The 16,964-nt window shown below is 37.3% G+C and overlaps 1 protein-coding gene across 3 annotated transcripts in view; it reads left to right on the top strand.

The window, feature by feature from the left end:
- The window catches only part of KHDRBS2 (KH RNA binding domain containing, signal transduction associated 2), a 288,252-nt gene that overhangs the window by 107,240 nt on the left and 164,048 nt on the right, over positions 1-16,964 (top strand). For all 3 annotated transcript variants that reach the window (XM_088137381.1, XM_088137389.1, XM_088137396.1), the window contains exon 4: positions 15,000-15,127. In XM_088137381.1, the coding sequence (XP_087993507.1) occupies positions 15,000-15,127 (128 nt within the window). The remainder of the gene's footprint in view (positions 1-14,999; positions 15,128-16,964) is intronic.

Here is a 16,964-nt window from a genome sequence, read left to right as displayed (position 1 = left end):
TTCTTCCAGTAGTCCTCTGATGAGATCTGTCTAGTATGGTTGAACGTCTGGCATAGCTCTCATCCTCCTTGGAGCATGCAAGCCTCACAACCACGTCAAGTTAGTGCCTCACTGGGATCATCATCATCATCATCATCATCATCATCATCATCATCATCCACACAGTCAGCAGATGTTTAGACTGGATGTGGCATTTTTATCCACCTATCGAGTCCTTCCCAAGGACCTGGGATAGGCAGATGTTGTTTGGTGGTGATGATGATGATGATGATTATATTCAGGGAAGGAAGTTCAATGAAATTAGATGAGCATAACTCCTGGATTCGTTTATGTAATTTAAGAGTGGTGTGAAATCAGTTTGAAGGTACTCATGGCCTTTCAGGTTTTGCTGAACTCCAATTCTCAGTATCCCAATATACTGTTAATCATGCTGAAAGAGGCTAGTAATTCAATAACCCCTGGAGCAGCTTGAGCATCAAGTGCAGACTTCAACTCCCAGTTCCCTCAGCAAGGATGGCTATTGCTGAGAATTCTGGAGGTTGAAGTTCATACCTCTGGAAAGAGCCAATGTTAGGAAAGGCGGACCTGGAGGATCACAGGTTCTTCAACAGATTGTTGAGGATTGCGGCTTTAAGTAATTTATAGCTACATGTAACTTTGTCAACTTGTACTATATGTGGTCCAATGAGCTGAAAACTGGGTGCTTTCTCTCTGTGGTTGCAGCTATAATTAAGTAGTCCCTGTAATGCCAATTCATTAATTAAATGAAGCTGGATAGAGTTTGTACATTCTTTCAGTGGGTTAAAACACTGGCTTAATCATACCTCGCTTGAACTGCTGAACGATTTATAGTAAAGAGAGCAAAGAAAAAGCAACAAAGTATGTTAAATAGTCAAGAAGCATAGTTACAGATCAGGAAAAATATTCTGAAGTTAAGTACTCCATTTTTATAATTAGAAGCATTTGTCATATGTGCTGCCTCTGGCATGTAATGGAACTGCAATCTTCTCAGCTTAAAATCTGTAATTTTAGATTACCTAACTCACTTCAGTGCTCTCATGAATCTGGAAGACAATATTAAATGAAGCTCTCATAACTATCACCTAATACCAGAAGTGAAGTGACCAGCTCCGTTTGGAAAAGAAGTATGGCAAGTCTTCCACTGGAGTTGAGAGAGTGCTACTTGTACTGCTAATAGCAGAGAGATAGCAAGTAAGACGAGGGGAGGGAAGACATCATAGAATTTGCCATGAGAAACTAACAGACTGGATTGTTTGCACAAGCTCAGAGGTAAAGCACTTTCCTGAATGAGTTCAGCTAAATCCTCAAAGTTATCAGTTATAAATGCTTCCAGTTATTTACCGCAATGCGCCACTTCCTCTACTAGAACAAAGTGGTAGATTATAACTGGGAGCAGTCTGTGCTATTCTTCATTCAAGAAATAGCAGTTGTGATGTTTAATTTTATGCACAATTATTCTTTTTGTGTTCCCATGTATAGAGGAAATGTATACATATTCGTAGTTTGTAGCAAAATACAATCAAGGTCATTCATCTGTAAGGCCATTCATTTGTTTGCTGTGCATTGCTGTGAATGACAGCCATGGTTCTATATATTCTAGTTGCTGCTAGATTGGGTCTTGCAAATAATTAAAGGGCTTAAGCCCTTTTTTAATGGATATAGTAACATTCAAAATTCAATTACATTTTCCAATTGAAAGGAAAGAGAGAGGTCAAAGACAAGCTCCGGTGCTTTAACATTAAAATACCACCCTCTCTTCCACTTTTTTGTTTGTTTTTTGAGTATGTGATTATGTGCACAGCCAGACCAATGTTCCATTTAGATAACAGGAAGCATATATGTGCATAAGTGGAAAGTTGCCTTTAAAGCTCCACTTAATTTCCAGCTGATGAATACGTATGCTTTCTATTATCTCAAGGGGAAGGTTGATTCAATCGTGTTGAAGGCCAGAATTGATATTATTGCACAGGTGCTTACCTTAGCCTAGCTGCATGATGATGATGATGATGATGATGATGATGATGATGATGATGATGTTGATGATGATGATGATGATGATGATGATGATGATGATGATGATGATGGACAAATTGTACATTCGTGATCATCTCTTCATATAGTAGGGGAATAGAAGCCAAAATAATGGAAGAGGACAAGTGGATACAGGTTGCTCTACACCTACTAAAGCGTCACATTTAAATCCAAAGAAAAGCCTGGAGAAGGAACTTTGAGAGTGTTAAGTGCAACTTTGAGAGTGTTAAGTGCAATGGAGTTATAATGATAACTCATTATAACTCCATTGCACTTAACCAGAAACAAATCCACTCTCTTAATGTATGTTTTAAATAAAAATGTAAAACAATAAGGTTATGGATCCTGCTGGGAGCAGATTTGAAAATTTGCAAGAACAAAGTCTGGCCAGCTATTGTATTTCTCTCTCTCCAAAACAAAGAAGTAAACAACACTATCCCATTTTTTTCAACAGGCAGAGGACTGGGGCTCTTGGCCCTCTTTTCACAGCAAAAATGCCCAGCGTGCCCCCAGCTGGATAGGACTTCCTTTTTTTTTTTCTTTTTTCTTTTGAGCACCTCCTTAAATGAAAAGCTGCAAAGAATTGTGGGCATTTTTGCTGTGAAAAGAAAGAAAAATCCAAGCCTCAGCCACCTTGTACATGTAAGTAAAAAACCCTTTGCCCCAAAACATATTTTTGTCAAGATTTTAAAGAATCTGGAAAGAAATCTATGGGAGCAGAACTATACCTTATGTAGTGGGAAGTAAAATCGATAAATGTACACTCTCAGCCCAACCCACCTCACAGGGTTGTTGTGGTGGGGAAAATAGGAGGCAGGAATATTAGGTCTGTTTGCCACCACTGTTTGACTGTATGTATGCATGTATTTTTTTAATCCTTTTAATCCTTGTGTCTGATTCCCAGAGACTGCCTGGACAAGTCCCTGCAGTTTTCTTGGCAAGGTTTTTCAGAAGTGGTTTGCCCTTGTCTCCTTCCCAGGGCAGAGAGAGAGCGACTGGCCCAAGGTCTCCCAGCTGGCTTCGTGCCTAAGGCAGGACAAGAACTCACAGTCTTCTGGTTTTTAGCCTGATGCCTTAATCACTACACCAAACTGGCTGTATATGTATACGTATGCGTATATGTATGTGTACATGTATATAAATAAATAAAAGGCAGGATAACATTCTAGTAGTAGTAGTAGTAGTAGTAATAATAATAATAATAATAATATCATTTGTTCTTCTAAGAACAACACTTGTTCTTAGCTATATTCAGAATTGCTATATTCCAAGATTCAATTCATGCTTCCTCTACCTCTATTTTTAATAAAAATAGGTAACCTCCCTTTATTGCTTGTTGTGTCCACTTGCTCAAATGGCCCTATGCTGACTCCTAGATTGGTTTGATTATCTGACTAGAACCAAAGTGCCAGATAATGATGAATTTAGATGGGAAGAACACAGAACATTCTAAGTGACAGTCCCATTGATAGAATGACCTGTTTTCTGGTCCTGTTTTGACACTTGTTTCTTTTGCACTTGATCCCAGTCTATTAAAAGGTTTATTAGGTGTTATGAAAACAAACAGTAAAATTCTAATTCACAAAGAAGGCAGTCCTTCCCCACGTCTACCACCACTACCATCAGCACCACTCACTTACTCACAGATATGAGGGCCCAGGTATCAATTTCTGTAATCCTCCATAGTACAATGTGCTACAAAACCAAAAATATATGCAGAGCCAAGAGCTTTAACATATGATTGCATCCACAAATTACAAAGCATAAAATATACACAGGCACAGCATATTCTCAAGGCATTAAGTCCCAAGATCTGAAAGAATGCTTTATTCAAGAATTTCCAGAAAGACTGACTAGTTTTTCATGTACTATTTTTATTTGAAATGACTAGCACATTTATTACTCTTAATACAGTTAACCATCAGACTGCAGTTATGCATCTTAAAGATGTGGCTTAGATTCAGTTTAATAATCATTCACTCTGATGAATAAATGCCTTGACTGTATTTTTATTCTCCTAAAATTGCTATTTGTAATTTGACTCTTATATCATTTGTTTTAACTTCATACTTAAGTAACCCAGAGGATTGCAGTAAAGTCTGAGAAACAAATGAAGCTGGTGCATATTGTCATGAGCAGCAAGGAAATCATGGGTGCCAGGAATCTGAGTGGCCAGAGCTTGTAATTAGCAGAATATAGGAAAGAGGTCAACAGGAGGAATATGGTCTATGCAAAGAGGATGAGATTAAAGGGGTCTAACACAAATGGAGCCATTATGGAAGCCATAGAACTGATGACCTTCTGAAGGAAGGGGAAGTATTTCCCAAAGAATTGCCGGGAAGAGGAAACAAAACTAAGAGTTTGGGAAAAGGTAATGAGGTATAACACTCTGGGTGCAGGAACAGGCCTAGGGGCAAAGGGAGATCTAGCCTGACACAAAGAAGCCATGGCTACAAAAAAGAAAAGGAACTGGTTAGTTTAGTGAAGCAACCTGAGGAAATAAAAAGAGACAGATTTAAAGAGAGAATAAAATTACTTGAGAATAGAGGAGAAAGGAGACACAACTTTAAAGTGAAGTAAAGGTGACTCAGGAGTAAAAGTTAAAGGGAGAATATATGAAGTTTTCCTCCCTACCTTGGCCTGGAGGATGAGAAGCAAACCAGGAGACAGACAGATGGGCCAGCAAGAAGGAAGAGGAGCAGAAAAAATAAAAAGGAGGACCAAAGGGAGGCGAGTGACAGCTGCTCCATGAGACTTTTGGCAAGGCAGTTATGGTTGAACATCCTTACTAAGGGGAGAGCTGGAAGAGTTGGACTGCTTTGATTATGTACTATGTGACCTTTAAAAAACCGGTGGGGATGGGTGAGGGAAATGCTGAGCAAATCTCCAAACAGGGGGATTCCTGCCCCACTGAGTTCAATAGCTTAGGCAAACTTATTCTTTTGTCTATATATCAGTATAATACCACCTATAGAGCACTTTTCTCCAAGAACTGGCACACCAGCTGAAGCTGGGCAAAGGTTTTTTGAGCCATGCAGTTCACTGGTATTTCCTTCACACTCTTGAGGTTTTAAGAAACAAAATGGGTGCCATATGCCTTGCGGGTCATTAAGGTACCCATTTTACCCCTTAAAATGTCCAAAGCCCCGCTCCAAATGGGTCCTGCCCATACTTTTTTTCAGCTGAACTCTGCCCTTGACATGTTGTACAAGTCTTAGTGTTTCTCATGTTGTACATACTGGACCAGCAGATGGGGTTGTACTTCAGGAGCAATCTCTTTTTTGCATGCTGAATGCCCAAAGATGATTCCCAAGCATCTCTCCTAGAAGCCTTCACTATATCAATGTCCTTTTTCTTTTTGAGCTTCCACAACAACTTCTGTGTGGTATGTAGGGAATAGGAAATGGGTTTACAGTACAAAGAAAGAGATGGAAAAGATTATCTCCTTAAGAGTGAAAAGGGTTATTTCCATGCCTTGATGAACATGATTGGGTTGGATTTAAAGGATTTAAAATAATGCTCAAGCCAGAAAATTTCATTTGTCTTTTTACAGAAAATAGTTTTATAACAACTTATTCAATCCAATCTAATGATGGAGACATTAGGTAGGATTTATAAAACAATTATAAAACAACTGGAAATGTTACCTCTCAGATATCTATCCAATTCTCCCTCTCTCCTTCCCTCCCTCCTTCCCTCCCTCTTTCTCTTTCTCTTTCTCTTTCTCTTTCTCTTTCTCTTTCTCTTTCTCTGTGGCTCTGTCCAACTAGTCATAAATAGTTTGAAAAGTAATTCTTCAATCATATGATGTGACTGTACATAATTGTCAAATTAGAGATTATTGAGCATTTGGGGAACTTGCTACATAGTAATAATAAGATTTTAATTAGAAAAGTTTTGTTTACTACCAAGTTATGAATGCCAAAAATGCATCCAGACCTACTGGGTACAAGTTAATTGCTTTAATAGATCTAAAGGAGAGTGGGGTTTTATCTTTTAATAGAATGGTTATTTTAAAATTACTGGTGTTGTTTAATCGCCTTGTTTTTTCTCTGTTTTCCAGTTAAAGTCTTAATATAACAATTTAAAAAATAAAATATTAGTTCAATTTCTTAACAAAGATTTTGTTTCCTTGGATTACACTGAATTTGGTTCATTATTTCTGTGTGAAGTTTTGGATTATATTATATTATAAAAATATTAAATTATATCTCTCATTCCTCTCAGAGGAAAAGTCATCCTTGCTTTCAGTTTGATTTCCACAATACATTTGCTCTTTTTCATTCTCGTTCTCCCTTGGCTTAAATTTCCAAAATGTTTCATAGCATCTTACATGCCAATCAGTTTCATACTTATATTCCCCTGTCTTCTTTTCCTGGCCATTTGGAGCAATGAGCTGATATTACTTTCCAAGAGATGGAAGGGGAACCTGTCATCCTCAAGATGCTGCTGAACTAGTTCCCAGCAGCACTCACTAGCATGGCTAATAGAGAAGAGTTTCAGTTGGATAATGTTGGAATCAGTCTTAGATGGGACTATTTACGAGACATAAAAACATGGGTGCCATGACTCCTCCCTTTAATGCTGAAATTGTGTAAATAAGTCTCTGCTGCAACTATCTTCGTGTATGCATGCGCTCTCTGTTTGTATATGTGCGTATGTATGTATGTGCATGTGTACAGTATATAGAATGATGTGTAACCAATAGTACACCAAACCAAATAGCTGGCCAAACATTCCCCTGTGCTGATGTGATTCTCTTTTTTTTTTCTATGAAAAATTCAATTCTATGGGAATCTCACATGTATTATTCTCATAGGCATACTTGGGTTTTCATTAAAAAAGTAGAGCATGTGTATATGCTTGTTTCACCCTTCTTCCTGGCTCCTGAGCTTCATATCCTGCATGTGAAATTTATTTATTTATTTGTTTGTTTATTTATATATCCAATTTGTCACCACCCAGCTTGTTAAAACAACTTGCTGCATAGCCTTGCAGCACCACGCACAGGAGCCTAGACAAAATGAGTGGAAGTAAAACTGAAAATACTGAATATCAGTGAATATTCAGTAAAGGAAATATCAGCTTCCTCCTTCTCTTCAGCATAGGATGAGCAGGCCCCACTGGGATACCAAGTTATTAAATTGGAATAAGGGGATTTTTTTGTCGGTGCAGAACTTGTAGCAGCTTGGGGGGAAGATTTGTCCTGGCTCCTTGTTCTCAGCATTTCAGTCAGCACAAGTGAAGACAATCATCAATCACCTTCAAAGTGCTTTTGAAGTTTTGTTTGTTTGTTTGTTTGTTTATATGTCCAATTTGTCACCAGCCAGCCTACTGGGTGTTGTGGGAGCACCTCAGTCTTGGCTGCCGGATTCTATATGATATTGAGCAGAAAAGTCAGCCATGGCTCAAAAGTCTCTGAAACTTGTGAGTCCCATTTGCTTTGGTACATGAAAATGGGCAGATGCACCATCTTCTCTTTGATTTTAGGTAGCAATAAACTTTAGGTGCCAAGTTTACTTCTAATTCTGAGAAACTATCATCACAGGGAATTACAGCCCAAAGGAAGAATTCTATCTGCATAGGGATATGATATAAACTAAAGAAATTGGCTGGGGTGTCTTTTTAGTAGACTACCTTGGAGCTCATTGTTTAGTACATCTGTCCTTTTTATAATTATTTTGAAAGGCCATCATAATGATACGTATGTTTCTTCTGTTGGTTAAACTAGGGTTACTACTGAATATGCCAAATTCTCATAGTAAGACACAGCAGCAGTAAAGGAATGATGATTATGCTTTTCAAAGCTGCAATACAAAACTGCTGCTCTGAAAACAAACCTTTTGCTTTGTACAGAATTGTATCATTTGAAAGAAGAAATGTCATTTAACCTGCTTTTTTTGTTTTTCAAAACAGAAGGCTAATGTAAACAAGTGTGTTGTTTCAGCACCTAGAAGAAGCCAATACATGCATTCATCGTTTCAATATGTCCCTTAAAATCAAGAGAGAAATGTTTGCATTTTGCAGGGCTGCTACACACTTTCTTGATGGACACCTAATTTAATTATTTTAGGAGAAGAAACATTCAATCTTCTGCTTAATGATTGTGAAGAAGTATTAAGTATACATTGCAATTTTATTTGAAAGGCTGTATTGCATGCCACTTAGCTTTCTAATGTTTTGCAATTAACAATGCCATTTTAAAATCTTGAAGATACATGTTTCTTGTTAGATGTTTTTAGCTTTAAGACAAAGAAAATGACTTTAAGTCAATCAGCTATTTCACGGTGCAAACGAGGCTTTCTCCCAAGCCCATATATGTTTTTCAAATGAAGGCTTTGTAAAATAGTACTAGAACAAAGAATGAAAATTTGGTTTACTACCAAATTCTATGTAAGAAAGTCTCCCTTTGTAATATTTTTATTCATATATGATGAAATTCCCATGTAGGATTGCCATATTCCAGTTCCTCTGTTGAGAATTATGGACATACAAAACAACTTTGATTTAGTTCCAATTCTAAATTAACTTATTTAAAACTGATTCATAGCAGGAAAACAAACAGTAAGGATTTTGTTAACTATCTTTGCAAATAATTTATTCAATCTTTCAAAGGCTAAATAAAAACACAAACAATTATATATTGTAAAACTGTATGGCTGCAATTCCATGCATACCAGTGTGTAAACTTTCTTGTATATAGGATGGCCAACTTCTGTGTAGTCATGCATAGAATTGTATTGTAAATAAATTAAGTCATGACTTATTTCACAAATTGAATAATCTGTTCTCAGCTTCTTAAAATACAGAAAGTCATCCATATATATCATTTTGTGAATATTCTTGTCAGCCATAGCATTTCTGTGTTATCTTTGATTCCCATGCTAATACAGGTATTGGGGAAAAAAAAAAAAAACCTAATGTCTAAAAAAAATAAGGCTGAAATTCTCGATGCTTAATCTAGGAGTAAACTCCAATGAACTCAAATTGAATTCAGGTTATAGAATAAACCTTGATTTAACAAACAATGTTCTTCCATGAAAAAGCAATCACTTCACAGGTTTAATCAGTTCAGTTAAAGGATGTCTAAGGACAGTTATGTGAATACCTGCTTAGACAATCAGAGCTGTTTTGCTTTAGCCTGCCCTATATCAATCTCACAACTTTGGTTCCTCTCCCATTACAATGAAGTTGTCATCACACAAATTCTAGAGGAACATCATGTCCCAGTCAGCATAAACCTCTGAAGGCATTAGAAGGTAATATTGCATTAGAAAAAACTTTAATTGATGTCTATTTGTCTAGAAAAGGGTTCAAAGCCACTTTTAACATTCTGAGGCTCCCTTGGCCTACAGTCAGAGACATAATCTTGAAATTTAGACCACTGTAAGTGGGACAATTGTGAATCTTTGCAAGATTGGCTGCCCAGTCAAACTCATTCCAAGAGCACAGGAAGTTACAAAGAACCTCAGAACAGTATCTAAGGATCTACAGCTTTGGCTAAAATCAGTGTTTATGACTCAACCACCAGAAAAGCGCTAGGTAAAATTGGATTCATGGGAAAGCCATGGCTCACTAAACAATGAACATTAATGCTCACCTCAAATTTGACCCCCAAAAAAGCACCTGTATGAAATTTAGCCAACTGGGGCCATGTATTCTGGTCAGATGAATCAAAAGTGGAAATTTGGGGCTACATGGATGTAATTAAATACCAAATATTGCATTACAAAATAAGAACCTCATACCAATGGAAGTAGTAATGTCATGTTTGGGGGTGCTTTGCTGTCTTTGAATCTGGATGAATTGGAATACTGAAAGAAGCCTGAATTCTGTATCAGAGAATTCTGCAGGAGAATGTTAGGCCATCTGTCTATCAGCTGATGCTCAAGTGGGCCACAAAACAAGATAGTGATCCCAAACATGCAAGCAAATGTATAAGAGAATGGATGAAGAAGAACAAATTCAATGTTTTAGAATTGACGAAATCAAAGTCCAGACCTAATCCCCATAGAAATATCGTAGCGAGACCTGAAAGTAGCAATTTCAAAGTTACTGAAATGAGGTAGCTTATCATGGAGGACTGGATCAAAATTTCTACAGACAATTTGTGACTGATCATCAATTACAGGAAGTTATTGCAGCTGAAGGTGATGCAACCAGTTACTGAATTTAAGGAAGTGATACTTTTTCAGACTGGCACATCGCATGTTGGATAACTTTGTTTATGAAACAAGTGACATAAGCACCAAATGTGGGTGTTACAATACTTATTCATTCCTTTTATATATCAACAGACATCAAGCTCTGGTATCATTCAATGGCAAAGATACACAAAATTCTAAAAAAATCTACAAGGGAGTATGATATATTTTCCCAGAAGCCTGCATGTGTGTATATGTGTGTGTATATATGTGTGTGTGTGTGTGTACGCATGCATGTATATACACATTCATTTGGGAGTAGAGGGTTGTTTCTAGTTTTATGCAAAAATGTTGTTCCCCTCATTCTTTTGTAACATAAATTATCAATTCCCCTTCTCTACAATTCCCTAAAATTGGAAATTAGGTTTTGGGAGAGGATGAGACTTGAATTAGAATAGCACAAGAATAGTGGGACTGGGGTTTAGGATTCCAGAGAGGTAGAATGCAGCAAGTAATAAAGAGGAAAGAGATGGAAAGTGTGAATTTGTAGGTAATTAATGTCATACAAGAAAAAAGGTCTTCCTGCCTTTCTTCAAAAGATATCCCATAAATCTAACAAGCTTAACCTTTTATGATTTGACCTGAAGAGTACTGTCACACCACGACTTGCTGGAGTTGAAGGGCATCTCCAAAGCATTGCAGATTCAAGACAAACCTATTCTAGCTGATCCCACTGATATTTATCTTGCACTCTGAGGGGAAAGATGGGAGGGGAACAAAGGAGTCTTCCAAACCTGGAAAGAAAATTGTGCTTGTTGTTCTCATTCTCATTTATCTGTGGAGAGTGTTCCAATCGTTCAAACTGCTTCTTTGATGCTGCTCTGGTCTTCCTCCCCTCTCACCTCCACCTCACAAAAAAACAGGAACTGGAACTGTTCCTTATATCCCTGAGGAGACAGGAGGAAGTCAAATCTGGTTCTCTGGCCATGCTCAGCAGAGCTGCTAGGGATTTTTATATTTCACTCCAAGTGCTTCTACTTTGCAGCTAGTATCATGAGAGCACTTATTGTATGGCCAGGCAGAGATGTGGGATTTTTCCTTTGTGTGAAAAAAAAAAAAAGTGGAATATATAAGCTTTCATGCGAATCAAGGTAGTAGTATGGCTTGCTTAGGATATTGGACAGATTTCTGGATATGATAAATAGAAGGCTCACCAAAAATGTTAAAAGCTAATACATTTGAAAGAAAATTGGAGCCTATGCAGAAGGAAACTAAACAGTTTAGGAAAATAATGGTTGAATCACATGAGAAAAGAATCCAAGCTGTCAAAACAAAAGATGTAGCAATTATAAAGGGGTTTTCAGCATGTTGAGGGAATCAGCACAGATTCAATGTCAGATGTGCAAGAAAAAGCTAGAGTTTTAAACCTTCCATGCATAGATCAGCAGCCTTTAGTGGCTGTTGCACAGCAATGTTTTGGGGAGCTGCCTAATCTGAAAGAAGCTTTAGTAGAAATGTATGCAGTATATAGACATCCATCAAGAGGTTAATTTTATCATACACCAAACTCAGTTGGAGTGGAGTTTCTTTGATGATTACAATGAAATACCATTGTGCAAATCTCCATGCAAGCAATTTCTTTGGAATATGCTGGGGGGAAATGGCAATTTTCTCTTATCTGCCTTCCAGTTAAGGGATCTTTCAAAATAAATATGGATATTTTACAAGAATTTTGGAGTAGAGAATTGCAGTTTCCAATTTTAATAAGTCAGTGGTTTCAGGTTTTAAAAACATTCAATATGTTTCTTATGTCCTTAAGATGACATCAGAGATCTGATGCCTTGGTCAAAATGATAAAAGCAGTGTTGCACAATTGCACTACAAACTCTGCCCCTTTCATACAAGTATGCAGTGTCAAGACACATGAAGAAAAGATGGAGAACTTGTAGAATGACAGCACAGTGCTGCTTTAGTCATCCCTCCCCCCCTTGATTCCCCTTTTTGGATACCTCTGGATAAGACTAATTTATCAATAATTATTTTGATGAATAACTGGACTCTCAGTGGATGTATAAAAAGGGCTGGTACCTTTGTATATAAGAGATACGATATATGTGAAAGTACACTAAGACATGTGATTTAGAAATGACCTCTGGTGGTTCTTTATTTATAATCTTCTGAATATGGTGAACCAGATTCCAGGAAAAAAATTAAGTTTTTAAAATATTAATATGTTAAACTATATTCCAGAAATATGGAATGTATCTATTCTTGAAAAACTTTGGATCTATGATGCATGTTGTATTGCAAAAAAGATTAAGTACGCTTAAAAAGAAACTTGTATATCAAACACCAAAATGTACATTCTCAGCCAATATTGTCCAACTGGTTCTTCATCAATACAACAGAATGACTGGACAATATGATTTTATGTGGTCAAGGTTTAATTTCCCGTTTAAAAATTGAGTTATATTATGCTTTTTATATTTATAATTGCTATAATCTTTTATTTAGTTTTCTTTTCTTTTGTATTTATGTGTCCTGTTTTCTTCCTTTTTGGTTGCAATTGTATTAAAGCAATACAATTTATAAAAATATATCAGGCAGTAGTTAAACAAAAGTTTTACATTAAGAAATACCATAATTTTTGCTCCTGCAAAATCAGAGAGACAGATGGGAAGGTGAGCATCTCTGTAATTCATATTCCTAGCATTTTACAAGGATTATTGAGACTCAGTTGCACAAGCATAGGCTCCTTTGCAGAGATCTATATGAACAGGGGACACATCCATTAAAACTCATTTATAATACATATATCCACTGGAAAAGAATATCTGTAGCTCAGGGTTGAACTGTGGAGTCCTTGGTGTTCTCTGAGCTTGGTTGTTTTCCTGCAGATCTTTCATTACCTGGCTAGGTAACCTCTTCAGTGCTGGAAGGGAGTGGGGTTTGCTCTCTGTTTATATACAGTAGCTTGGTGGGGGTATTGTTTTCTCTTTGGTAGTTCCTTGATTAGCTGTTGTTTACTGCTTGATTGTTTGTCTGAGTTGGTAGCTCCTTGATTAGGGTATTGTTCACTGTTTGATTGTCTGGTGTTAACCCTGGTGTTAATCCCTGTTTATGTGGGTGTTGATTGCTGGCAAGCAGGTGTTCTGGTCTTTTTATTTCCTTTTTAGCTTTTTTATTGTCTCTTTTGAATGGTGTGTAAATATGGCTTATCTCTATGTGCCTGTTGATGGCTGACTTGTCTGAAGACCAAGCTTTCAGGAATTCAGTTGCATTTTTGGATTTAGCTTGTCTAGGGTGCTGACAGTTTCCCAGTTGAAACTATGGTTGAGTCTGTCCATGGGTTGTGAGATTAAGGAGTTTTCATCATGTCTTCTGACTGCTAGCTGGTGTTCATGGCTGTGCTCTGCTAGTCTTCTGCCTGTCTATCCAACATATTGGCTGTTACATTCCTTACAATATATGTTGTAGATGACTCCTGTTTTTTCTTCTTGGGCTACTGGGTCTTTTGGTTTGCTTATGATGTTTAAGTTGGTTTGTATGCTATGGTGATGCCATGTGGTTGTAATAGTCTGTTAGTTGTTTCTGAGATGTCCAGGAGGGATCAAACTTGCCAACCCTCTTTCACTCCAGGAAACCAGTGGTCAGAGAGAACAAAGCTGCACCTCCATTTAAGAGCTGGTCAGTGGAATTCTTCTGAGTTTTTCCCAGAAGTCCAGCTTTGCCAACGTGCTTTGCCCAGCCAGGCATCCAAATTATGCTACTGATTAGGGTTTTTTCTGCAAAGGATCCAAGCTTGATAACAGTTACATATGCCAACCCTCTTGGCACCCTAAGTATAGCTAGGCACAATGACACAAAAATGACAACATATGCATCACGATGTCACCATGCAAGTTCTGCTCTTTCACACTTGCATTGACATCATGTGGAATTACATAAGGGTTGATGTTTGCATTATGAAGCTGTGAGGTATCTCTGCTTTTTTCATCCCATTCAGCTACAAATGAATCTCAGAGATAGGCATTCAGTTGCTTTCTTATTATAGCCCATGGATTATTCTTTTCATTCTTTCCAACCCAATGGAACTTTAAAAATATTTTTAAAGGAATTTGGAATTCTGTCTGTTCATTAGCAGGATAGCTCTTCACAGACAGAACAGAAGGGACTAAATTTGGTGTGGTGGAACAAGCCATCAGTGAAAAGATTGAGTTCACAAATGGGCTGGATCTAGCCAGGGATTGTGGAGAAATAAAAAATCTTTTCTAAAAAAAATCCTCATTGCATCCCAAGAGAGAGGCAACTGGACAGTGGCTCAAAATGCTGCCTGTTGTTCCATTCTTAAGCCCCTATCCCCTTCCTGGTCACATGACCCAGAGTGGAGTTGTTTTTAAGGAGGTAGAAAGAAGCCCCACTCTGTATGCACTGCTTACTTTGTTTCAAACTGAATCTTGAATCTTGAAGCAACCCTAAAATCTCCAATTCCAAATTAGGGCTGATTCTGGCAAGCCCACTCCTGCATAACCATGCTTAGTTTTCTGTGACCAACAAGAACAGTGTTATATTTTTAACTATATAGGTTGCTTAGTTTGATGACAAACTATTGTTGCAGAATACAATTCATTTACCTGAATAATATGTGCTAAACATTATTTGCTTTTTAAAAGCACTATACCAAGCAAAGGAGTCATTTGAGCTTTCTTAAAATTATCTAAACTTCAAATTATCTAATGGGGAGGGTCGAATGGGACTCGAGTAGCAAAGATGACAGATGTTCTATTGCTTCTCTTTTCCCAGGACTATAATGATGAAATCCGTCAAGAGCAATTGAGAGAATTGTCATATTTAAATGGTTCAGAGGACTCACCTCGTGGGCGAAGTATTCGAGGAAGAGGAATTCGGGTTCCTCCTGCAGCTCCTTCAAGGTCAGTTGCTTTGTTCTTCTTTATAGGCAGTATAAATAGTTTATAATAGCTATAACCTCAGCTACAAATGGTTTGGTTAATAAACAGATATATGCCACAGTTCAGAGATACAGCTGAGAAGAATAAAAGAGTTTTGTTTATGCATTTGGTTCTAACAAAACTTTCCACTTAGTTATAATTACATTTACACAGGGGAACTGAAAATATGTCTTGTAAAGCAAGGAGACTAAAGAAAGTTTATGGTTTTGTTTCAGACCAATGAACATTAGTCCTAGCTTAAATCCCAGTGTTTTCATATTTAAATTACATAGCCACATCCACTGGATCCATATAATCTCTACCCTCATCTTCACCAACTTAATGCCCTTCAGTTGTCTAGGGATTACAGTAACTCATAATCCTCCAGTTCGCCTAGCCATTGCTGGCTGGAGGTGATAGGAGTCACCTTCTAATATTTCTGAAGGACACCTATCTATATAGTAGGACCTTGCTTCTATTTGAAAACCTGAAAGGACAATTTTGTTAAATGTTCATATTTCTGGCATCCCTTGTGCTTCTGTGTAAAATAGGTTCTGGGATAACTTATGGATGATGACTTATTCAAAAGAATAACAAAAAATGTCTAGACCCAATACAATTACCATTTTAAAATCTAGTACAAGATTAAGTTTATTCTTCATTTATGTTCGGCAGTCTCTCTATATACCACAGAAGAATTTAATTGATTGTAGATGGATTTTAACTTGCTACATGCAGAGGCTTCCAAATATAAACCTCACAGGGTTCACAAAGCTAAAGTCTAAGCTAAGCCTTTGCTTTTATCTGACATCCCATATGGATTTATTCCTCTTCTTTCATCAACATTTCAAGATGCTGTTTGAAAATAATCTTGCTTTTACTTTCACTATAGTAATTTCCCTTTCCCATCAGCATACAGATATCATAATTACATTTGCACACCCAACTTCTTTTGTGGATGATTGGCGTGATATCTACCAGCCCTGGTCCCATAGGACAACTAATATTCATTCTCTGGGGTGTGCAATGTTCATCTACACAAAGAAACACTTATGCCAATAACATCTTTCCAAAACATGGATATCCAGAATGTCCACAGCCAAGGTCAGCAGTGTGATCATAATTTCATTGTACATGAACATTATTATGTCTGCATAAAACTCAATTCAGCCCTTCATTACTCCAATTATATGCAATTTAATCCTTTTAATAAAATCAGGAATCTATTTTATAAGGCGGCTTAATTAATCTTACTACTTGTAGAGTAGCTACATTTCATCACCTGCTTTCCTGTTCCAAATGTTCTAAAGCTAACCATATTCCCTTTCTTAACCATCTGTTCTGTCTCTGTAATAAATGCTACACTTATAGCATGAAATCATATTCTTTGCAAGTCCTTGTTAACAAGTCAGATCTTTGGAACCTAATCTTCGAGCCTACTGTGGTTTCAGCTGAATTCCTGCAGAATAAATTCTTTCCAGGAACCAGATTTTGCTTCACATGTTATTGAAGATGGTGCCTGCCTTAGCTTTATGTGTCAGATCCTGATTATTATGGTGCATTTCTGATTTGAGATTTTTGAATAATATAGAGAAGGGCTGGGCATGCTTTGAACATTCAGAAGAAGAGGTTCAGACCTCACATTAATGCAGCAGCTTTCTGCTCTTCGTTAGAGCAGTCTGACTTTTTTCAGGCTGCCTTGCCATCCTTAAAAAAAGGTGCTGTTTTCAGGAAACCACTCAATGCAACTCTTACAGCCACAGCACCCTTTTCAGGCTCATCCAAAAGCCTAAAAAAATTGGGGGATTTAACCAATAGT

The sequence above is a fragment of the Python bivittatus genome, unplaced genomic scaffold, assembly GCF_059951505.1.
Source record: "Python bivittatus isolate LINGU-HERP-01145 unplaced genomic scaffold, Pbiv_v1 ctg000020_np1212, whole genome shotgun sequence".
NCBI classification, from domain to species: Eukaryota; Metazoa; Chordata; class Lepidosauria; order Squamata; family Pythonidae; genus Python; species Python bivittatus.
The sequence above is the reverse complement of the archived record's forward strand: the minus strand, read 5'-3'. Positions and strand labels throughout refer to the sequence as shown.